Source organism: Nansenia antarctica (genome assembly GCF_963989245.1).
Source record: "Nansenia antarctica genome assembly, chromosome: 2".
NCBI lineage: Eukaryota > Metazoa > Chordata > Actinopteri > Argentiniformes > Microstomatidae > Nansenia > Nansenia antarctica.
Genome location: NC_137675.1, coordinates 30,118,272 through 30,128,064, shown reverse-complemented (window position 1 = coordinate 30,128,064; position 9,793 = coordinate 30,118,272). Strand labels below are relative to the sequence as shown.

Sequence of the window (9,793 nt, the reverse complement as noted above, 5' to 3'; positions counted from 1 at the left end):
TCCTCCTTCTCTCCACCCCTCTCCTCCTCCTCTCACCCCTCCCTCTCCTCCTCTCCACCCCTCCTCCCTCTCCTCCACCTCCTCCTCTCCACCCCTCCCTCTCCACCCCTCCCTCTCCTCCTCTCCACCCCTCCCTCTCCTCCTCTCCACCCCTCCTCCCTCTCCTCCACCTCCTCCTCTCCACCCCTCCCTCTCCTCCTCTCCACCCCTCCCTCTCCTCCTCTCCACCCCTCCTCCCTCTCCTCCTCCTCCTTCTCTCCACCCCTCTCCTCCTCCTCTCCACCCCTCCCTCTCCTCCTCTCCACCCCTCCTCCCTCTCCTCCTCCTCCTTCTCTCCACCCCTCTCCTCCTCCTCTCCACCCCTCCCTCTCCTCCTCTCCACCCCTCCCTCTCCTCCTCCTCCTTCTCTCCACCCCTCTCCTCCTCCTCTCCACCCCTCCCTCTCCTCCTCTCCACCCCTCCCTCTCCTCCTCCTCCTTCTCTCCACCCCTCCCTCTCCTCCTCCTCCTCCTCTCCACCCCTCCCTCTCCTCCTCTCCACCCCTCCCTCTCCTCCTCCTCCTTCTCTCCACCCTCTCCTCCTCCTCTCCACCCCTCCCTCTCCTCCTCCCCCCAGATCTGGGAGATAGTAGAGAAGTATGACACCGGGTGCACGGCGGGCGGCGGGGCAGACAGCATGGGGGTGTTCTCAGACGCAGGCCTGGTGTTTGAGACCAACACTGCCTCTGGCACCGGACTCAGGACAGGTATCACCTGTCACCACACTCACACCTTCAGCACCCTCTCTCTCTCCTTCTCTCTGTTCTCTCTCTTCTTCTCCTTCTCCTACTCTCTCTCTCTCTCTCTCTCTCTCTCTCCTCCTCCTCTCTCTGTCCTCCTCTCTGTCCTATCTCTCCTCCTCTCTCTCTTTCCCCTCCTCCTCTCTCTGTCCTCCTCCTCTCTCTCTCCTCCTTCTCCTCTCTCTCTCCTCCCATTCTCCATGTTATTGTTTGTGAGTGCTGTGGGTAGTCTTGGGGTCTTGTGGGTAGTCTTGGGGTCTTGTGGGTAGTCTTGGAGTCTTGTGGGTAGTCTTGGGGTCTTGTGGGTAGTCTTAGGGGTCCTGTGGGTAGTCTTGGAGTCTTGTGGGTAGTCTTAGGGTCTTGTGGGTAGTCTTGGGGTCTTGTGGGTAGTCTTAGGGTCTTGTGGGTAGTCTTGGGGTCTTGTGGGTAGTCTTGGGGTCTTGTGGGTAGTCTTGGGGTCCTGTGGGTAGTCTTAGGGGTCCTGTGGGTAGTCTTGGGGTCTTGTGGGTAGTCTTGGGGTCTTGTGGGTAGTCTTGGGGTCTTGTGGGTAGTCTTAGGGTCTTGTGGGTAGTCTTAGGGCTCCTGCCCACTGTGCGATGTTATGTCGGTGAACCCCTCACACTGCACGACTGAAAGTTTCAGTCCTACCGTCTCCGACTTGATCAGACCTTACGACGTGCGTGCTCACACTGTACGATTGTGCTCACACTGTACGATTGCTCTCAGCCACGATTGACATCCACGATTGCTTGTGACGCGACTTGTACACTTGTTGAAATTGTTCATTGTGAACTGGCATTAATATGGAGGAGAGAGACACCATCCCGAAAAACCATCCATAGGCACAAGCTCCCAGCGCCGTCCCGGCGACTGTGTTTTACGGCCACCAAAAGAGCTCACATTTATAACACCCCCGCACCACATCGGACACCCTCAACCTTTGTACACCCTCACCAGACAACCTGGCTACCTGGACAACGAGTGCTGGTCCCAATCGTATGCACTTTTAGCCACTTTAGGAGACAAATAGCACAGGAAAGGCTGTGCGCACCGCTCCCTTCGACGGTGGAACTGCGGGGTTTTGAGCGAGTCACAACAAAACACACTAGGTCTTCGCGGCTCACATGACTTTATTCTAAACGGAGGCAAGTCTGCTCGCTGGCCCGTTTGCATTTGGACCTCAACTCGGCACCACCGGTGACTTATAGCCCGTTATTCTCGAGGAGAAAACACAGGCGCCCGGACATTTCGCCAGCTACTGCTGAGCAGAGATGGTTGAGTCTACACGGTTCTCATGCCTCGTATTAAGGACAGCCCCCTGCGCCGGGTTGAGCTTCATTCTCACAGAGCAGTATGTTATCCTGTAGGACCAGCCACACTTCACGAGCCACGACGAAAATTTCTGACCTGCCAGAAATTTGTCGGCAGGTCGTAGCCTCGTCTTTAGAACGTAGGAGCAATTAGTTGTTGATCGCTGACTCTCTCACACTGTGCGACTTACGACGTCCCGATTTGGCCTTACGACGCTAGGATGTCTCTACGACTACGCAACGTAGTCTGCGACAACAAATTCGTGGCGAAATCGTGGACAAATCGCACAGTGGGCAGGAGCCTTTAGGGTCTTGTGGGTAGTCTTGGGGTCTTGTGGGTAGTCTTAGGGTCTTCTGGGTAGTCTTGGGGTCTTGTGGATAGTATTGGGGTCTTGTGGGTAGTCTTAGGGTCTTGTGGGTAGTCGTGGGGTCTTGTGGGTAGCCGTGGGGTCTTGTGGGTAGTCTTGGGGTCTTGTGGGTAGTCTTGGGGTCTTGTGGGTAGTCTTAGGGTCCTGTGGGTAGTCTTGGAGTCTTGTGGGTAGTCTTAGGGTCTTGTGGGTAGTCTTGGGGTCTTGTGGGTAGCCGTGGGGTCTTGTTGGTAGTCGTGGGGTCTTGTGGGCAGTCTTAGGGTCTTGTGGGTAGTCTTGGGGTCTTGTGGGTAGTCTTGGGGTCTTGTGGGTAGTCTTGGGGTCTTGTGGGTAGTCTCGGGACTTTAGTAACTGTTCCATAGATCTGTGACACTCACCTTGCTCAGCTCAGATCTATGCAAACCTCTCTGTGTGTTCTTCTCATTCCAGACCTCAAGTGCCCCGGCCCAGCCAAAGCCAGGAGGAGGAGGTCGTTGGTATTGAGGCAGGCCAAAGACCGGCTCGGTAAGAGGAAGTTCCGCTCTAAGATTGACAGGTCTGAGGACGAATCAGCTTCTGGGTCAATTGACCATCAAATCACCGTTTTTTTCACCGTTAAAGGGATAGTTAAAGGGATAGTAAAAGGGATAGTTAAAGGGATAGTTAAAGGGATAGTAAAAGGGATAGTTAAAGGGATAGTTCAGCCTTAATGACAAAATCACACATTTGGTTCTGTGGACAAGGACAGACTTCATTCCACATGTAGTTCCTGTTTATCTGGGCACTCCTAGCTAACTGCTAATTGTTAGCATTTTCAACCGAAACCCAATGCAAGTCAATGGTCCCTTAGGAGGCATGTTTGAAGTGTGACGCTCAAATCATCTCAAAAATTATTTAAAACAAGTCATTGTGTATCTTCCCAGAATTTGAGATGCCTTGGGCATCCTCATTTAGGGTCCATTTGCTTGCAATAAGCTGTTAACACCCCTGCCTTTCTCCTCCTCTCCACCCCTCGCTTCTCCACTCCTCTCCTCCTCTCCACCCTCTCCTCCCCTTTCCCCTCCTCCTCTCCTCCTCTCTAACCCTCCCTCTCCTCCTCCCCACCCCTCTCTTCTCCACCCCTCTCTTCTCCACCCCTCTCCTCCTCTCCACCCCTCTCCTCTCCTCTCCTCCCCTTTCCTCTCCTCCTCTCCACCCCTCGCTTCTCCACCCCTCTCTCCTCCTCTCCACCCCTCTCCTCCTCCCCACCCCTCTCTCCTCCTCTCCACCCCTCTCTTCTCCACCCCTCTCCTCCTCTCCTCTCCTCTCCTCTCCTCCCCTTTCCTCTCCTCCTCTCCACCCCTCTCTCCTCCTCTCCACCCCTCTCCTCTCCTCTCCACCCCTCTCTTCTCCACCCCTCTCTCCTCCTCTCCACCCCTCTCCTCCTCTCCACCCCTCTCTTCTCCACCCCTCTCCTCCCCTTTCCTCCCCTTTCCTCTCCTCCTCTCCACCCCTCTCCTCTCCTCTCCACCCCTCTCCACTCCTCTCCACCCCTCTCTTCTCCACCCCTCTCTCCTCCTCTCCACCCCTCTCCTCCTCTCCACCCCTCTCCTCCCTCTCCACCTCTCTCCTCCTCTCCACCTCCCTCTCCTCCTCTCCACCCCTCCCTCTCCACCCCTTACAGAGAGCCCTTTCCGCGGCCTGGAGAGAGAGTGTTGCGTAGACGGTATGAAGGACAACACGCAGAACTTCACCTGCGAGCGACGCGGCGAGTATATCACAGACGGCCCGGCGTGCCTCAAGGCCTTCCTCCACTGCTGCAAGGCCCTGGAGCACAAGAAGGTCGAACTGAAACACCCCGCCCTGGTTCTGGCCCGCAGTAAGAGAGGGAGAGAGGGAGGGAGGGAGAGAGGGAGAGAGGGAGAGAGGGAGGGAGGGAGGGAAGGAGGGAGGGAGGGAGGGAGAGAGGGAGAGAGGGAGAGAGAGAGGGAGGGTGAAGAGGGTACACTGGTAAAAAAAGAAGACCTTTGTATTCATGTTAAAGTGTGTACGTCACGGCTCCACACGACTGACGTGTGTTTAATCAACAGAAATGATGAACACAAGACATGTTTTAAACATAAATCAAAGGCCTGTTTTTTCACTGTAGCACAGATGATTTGGAAAGAGAGAGGGAGAGAGAGAGAGAGACAGAGAGAGAGAGAGAGAGAGAGAGAGACAGAGAAAGAGACAGAGTGAGAGAGAGAGAGAGACAGACAGAGAAAGAGACAGAGAAAGAGACAGAAAAAGAGACTGAGAGAGACAGCGAGGGTGAGAGACAGAGAGAGTGAGAGAGACAGAGAGAGACAGAGACAGAGAGAGAGACAGACAGACAGACAGAGAAAGAGACAGAGAGAGAGATAATGAGAGAGACAGAGAGGGTGAGGGTGAGAGAGACAGAGACAGAGAGAGAGAGACAGAGAGGGTGAGGGTGAGAGAGACAGAGAGAGAGAGAGAGAGACAGACAGACAGACAAAGAAAGAGACAGAGTGAGAGAGACAGAGAGAGACAGAGAGAGAGAGAGAGACAGACAGACAGACAGAGAAAGAGACAGAGAGAGAGAGAGATAATGAGAGAGACAGAGAGGGTGAGGGTGAGAAAGACAGAGACAGAGAGAGAGAGGCAGAAAGGATCTAACGTTTCGAATAGACAGACTGCGTCAAAGCGTTAAGTGCTAATCCTCTTTCTTTTCACTTCCCTCTTTCTCTCTCCCCGTGCCTGCGGAGGTGACGATGACGATGGCTTCATGGACGCCAGGGACATTACAGCCCGCTCCAACTTCCCTGAGACCTGGCTCTGGGAGGACTACACTCTGCCCGAATGTCCAGCCAACAACAAACACTGGTAAGACTGGCGACAGCCAATCAGAGCTGACGAGCAAGTACGCTAGCAAGTTGTCAGACGACCTGCTAGCATACAAGGACAAGAATTATTATGACAGAAATTAAGACAGAACTTTTGAGCCCTGCTCATAGCCAGCACTGGCCTAGAATACACATACTGTATGGTATAGTATATGTGACAGGGCATGGTTAAAGTCCTCAACTAGGGCAAAATCTTTTTTTCTGTTTTTTCCGGATTATGAAAGGGTATATTGTAAGCTTTAAAATGATGTGTCATACATTGAAATCTGAAACAAGTTGAAGTCATGGGTATTTGAATGTTGATACCCCCTACCACCGTACTGAGATATCCAGCCCATACCTGTCAACCCTCCCGTTCTTCCCGGGATTCTCCCGTATTTTACCTTTCTTTCCCGCTGTGCTCCCGTTTAAATATTTTCCCCTAAATCTCCCGTATTTTTTACCTATAATAAAATATAATTTAACACTTAATTGTTAGACGTTAGACGCATGCGCACAATCGCTATATCCATGTCAGAGTTGACTTGTCTCCTCTCGTTTCTTGGGCTGCGTTCGTAATTTTGCTCTGAGAGTGCCGGAACGCACACTAGGTGCAACGTCATAAAGGGACCAAGTAATTTGATTGGATAAGAGGCATTCCATGAGTGGTGATCAGATTTCCAGAGCGTTTTTTACGAACACAGCCTCGATTATCGCTGTTTTGAAATGATCGCTGGTAGCTTTGCGCCGCTCTTTTCCCATTGACATCATGGTGTCAAGTAATGTATAAATAAATGTGCTGAATTTAGATACCCTTTTGTGTTTTCATGCAGGGATGTTCAAAGTATTTTACTTTCAACCAGGTATCTGATTCTGACCACCTGTAGTCACTTACTTAATGTAGGAACTACTTAATCTTGTTGCACTGTATGGAAGCATATAGCTGACTCAATTCAAATGCTAATCCAATATGAGATTGCAATTGCATGTTCCACTTTTATATGGAACTATATGTATAGTGTCGTTGCCGATCAATGATCGACGTCGTTATATAGAGAAAATTAATGAAATAGGGGTTGATTCACCAGATCAGTCATACGTCATCTCCCTGTCATCAGCTGTCAGCAGCGGGTGAACTCCCGGTTCATTGAGTTTACGGTTAAAAGCATATCTTCTATATGAAGAAGACTCTGCTAACGACGTCGATCATTGATCGGCAACGACACTATATAATAGTTTGCCTAACTGGCCATCGGATTTGGGCTCCTAATATCTAAAAAGCACTACGGTTTTCTTATTGCATAGAGAGTTTGAATTTTGTCAGCTGTAAAGCGGATGTGTTTCCTAGAACATGTAAATGCAATTGCGTATCACCGAATTGCATAGAGAGTTTGAATTTTGTCAGCTACAAAGCGGATGTGTTTACTAGAACATGTAAATGCATTTGCGAATCACATTATTGCATTACAATTTGAATATTGACTCAAATAACGCAGGCAAAAGTGGCAAATGAATATGCTATTTTGGGATTGCATAGTCATTTGAATTTTGTCAGCTACAAAGCGGATGTGTTTACTAGAACATGTAAATGCAATTGCGAATCACATTATTGCATTACAATTTGAATATTGACTCAAATAACGCAGGCAAAAGTGGCAAATGAATATGCTATTTTGGGATTGCAAAGTCATTTGCACATTAGAATGAACTTTTGAATTTCGTCAGCTACAAAGCAGCGCATGACTTTGTCAAATGGCTTTGCATTATAATTTTAATATTGACAGCGAATGTGCACATCGGGTACATGAAAATGAAAATGCAAATCATTAGAATTGCATTTGAATTTGAATATTGTCTGAAAGAATGCATGCAAAAGTGGAACATGCAATTGCAATCTCATATTGCATTAGCATTTGAATTAGGTCAGCTATATGCTTCCATAGCACTGAAGGAGGATGACCCGGGGGTGCACAGGGGGGATATCGCTTATTTTCCCTTATTTTTGGGGAAATATCCCTTATTTTCAAATCCCAATGTTGACAGGTATGATCCAGCCTCAAAAGTCTTTGTTCGTTTTTCACAGAGGTAATGGGTGGGAACAATAGCTGGTTAACTCCACCCTAATCACTCCCTCAAGACAACCACACCCTCAAGACAACCACTCCCCCATTACACTACCTGTCATTACCTAACTGTCATCTGTCAGTGGGGTTGTCAGCTAACCAAAATTGCAGGGCTGACACGTTTAAATAGCTTAATAATAATAATAATAATAATAATAATAATAATTCAAGATTCATGATTTTGTATTGCCATGTGTGCCAAAAGTTTATTACGTCCCATTACAAGTACAAGAGAGTAAAATTCATGGCAATCGAAAACATTTGGCAAGATACAATAATAGAATGGTAAAAAATAATAATGTTGTCCGTGTGCATATGCATTTATCATTATAGTCCATAACGCATCTAGTGGGACTTCGGCGTAGTTCCTTCCCATCCCATCTGGGCATCAAAGCTGTAATAAAAAAAGAAGACAGTACATTTAAAATGATTGCCCACTGTTACCAACACCACTTTTATGAAATAGCCTACTACTATCTTCATAAAATAGAATTGCTTATACAATGACAATGACAAATACCTGAAGTGCTGGTGACTCTCATCACGGTGTCATCTCTCAGAACCTCTCACCTCCTCATTCTGTAACACAAATTTCAGGTCAGAGGTGTGGACACTTCTCTAGTGTAGGTTTTCCATAGACTCAGTGTACTGTACTTGTACTGAAGTAGGCTAGTGAAATCATTTTAATTCACAGTATTATTCTACAGCAAATCTACATATCAATGAATTAATCAATATTTTTGATTCCACATAACTTTACCAGGGTTTTTCCTGGCTCAAAATGAGGCGGAGGTGGTACCAGTGGTGTTTGACATCGGGGGGGACCCATGAAGCGGGGCTGTCTGGGGGTCCTTAAATGAGCATCAAACACTTAATTTCTTGATTCTGGTGAATTGATATGCACCAATTTGTGACCTTTCTGCATCAACTTATGGTGGAAATGTCATTATTTATGTAAAGGAAAACACAATATTCAGGCACCAGATGACCAATCAAAATATAATGTAATATAATGCAATATAAGGCTCTCAGGCATTCTGTACTTTCAAATATGTATTCTCCTTGAGCAGTCAATATCAACTATCAGCTATTTCGCTAGCAAAAACGAAAGCTAACTTATTTGCGAAACAGCGCCCCCGCCACCACGTCGGCGCAGTGCCGCAATTGCAGTTAGAAATGACAGAAATCCACCAAAAATACGACTGTCAGAGTTTTGTTGAGAGCTGGAGGCGGCTAGAAATATGACCAGAGGCGGCCGCCTCAAAATTCTCTATGCAGGAAAAACCCTGATTACCGTTCATTACAAAAGCATTTACTTTTTCTATAATCTATTACATCTCTAACAAAGCTAGCTAGCTAGCTAACAAGCTAACACTTGTTTGGCTAGCTGGTACACACAAACACACTAAAATGGTGCATGAAACATACTGTACAGTATGTTGCATGTTTAGTAGGTCTGCAACAAATGTATTTATTCATTATGTTTTATCTTTGACAACGTATTTCTTCCTCCCACCATCTCATTAGTTTTGTAGAGGGGTGGCATAATTGTGGTGAGCAGTGTCAGTGGTCTGATAACTGATGCTAACAACGGCGTTATCTACCTTACTCACAAAACAACAAATAACTGTTTGGCTATCCTAAGTAAACAACACAAAATCCTAGTATACAACACATGTAACTCACTAAAACTTACCCAAGAACACAGCAGAAGGTCTGTGTGCCGACTGTCCCATGAAAGTGAACTGATGTGGAGATCAATGTCTGAAATCCTGTTGTCTTCTTGTCATCGTCAGATTCGGAGTTCGGAGTTCCCGTTATGTATAGTCCAATATGAAGGAGTTCATTAATTGCCCACTATCGATATTTCTACCGGCTTCAGAAATTCGGTTGATAGCATTAGCTAGAGCGTCCGCATCCATCTTGTAAATTTGTCAACAGATCCAGACGCACACACATGGCTACTTAAATACAGCTGGAGTGGGCGTGGCTACACACACTGCCACACTAAAACGAATAATACCCCCCACCCGACTGCTAACTAAATGTAGGTATTTAGTGAATGTAAAACTGTTGGATATGATATCGAGTGGGTTCTTCATCGCTTTGTTTGTCGTCCTATGCCAAAAACCGGAAAACACATTTGTTCACAACAAGACTTGTTTGGCTCGATTGTGAGCTTTTACAATTGCCGAGATGGGGACCTATTAATCAAACCCTGTCACATAAAATGTTATGTCTGTCTCTCTCTCTCTCTCTCTCTCTCTCTCTCTCTCTCTCTCTCTCTCTCTCTCTCTCTCTCTCTCTCTCTCTCTCTCTCTCTCTATATATATATATATATATATATATATATATATATACAGTATATATAGTA

General features: G+C 47.6%; 1 protein-coding gene across 1 annotated transcript in view; it reads left to right on the top strand.

Moving 5' to 3' along the window:
• Window positions 1-9,793, top strand: part of LOC308151900 (complement C3-like) — a 61,970-nt gene that overhangs the window by 24,825 nt on the left and 27,352 nt on the right. Inside the window, exons 15-18 of the mRNA XM_080524793.1 lie at window positions 616-745; window positions 2,886-2,960; window positions 4,099-4,293; window positions 5,180-5,297. Of these exons, the coding sequence (XP_080380919.1) occupies window positions 616-745; window positions 2,886-2,960; window positions 4,099-4,293; window positions 5,180-5,297 (518 nt within the window). The remainder of the gene's footprint in view (window positions 1-615; window positions 746-2,885; window positions 2,961-4,098; window positions 4,294-5,179; window positions 5,298-9,793) is intronic.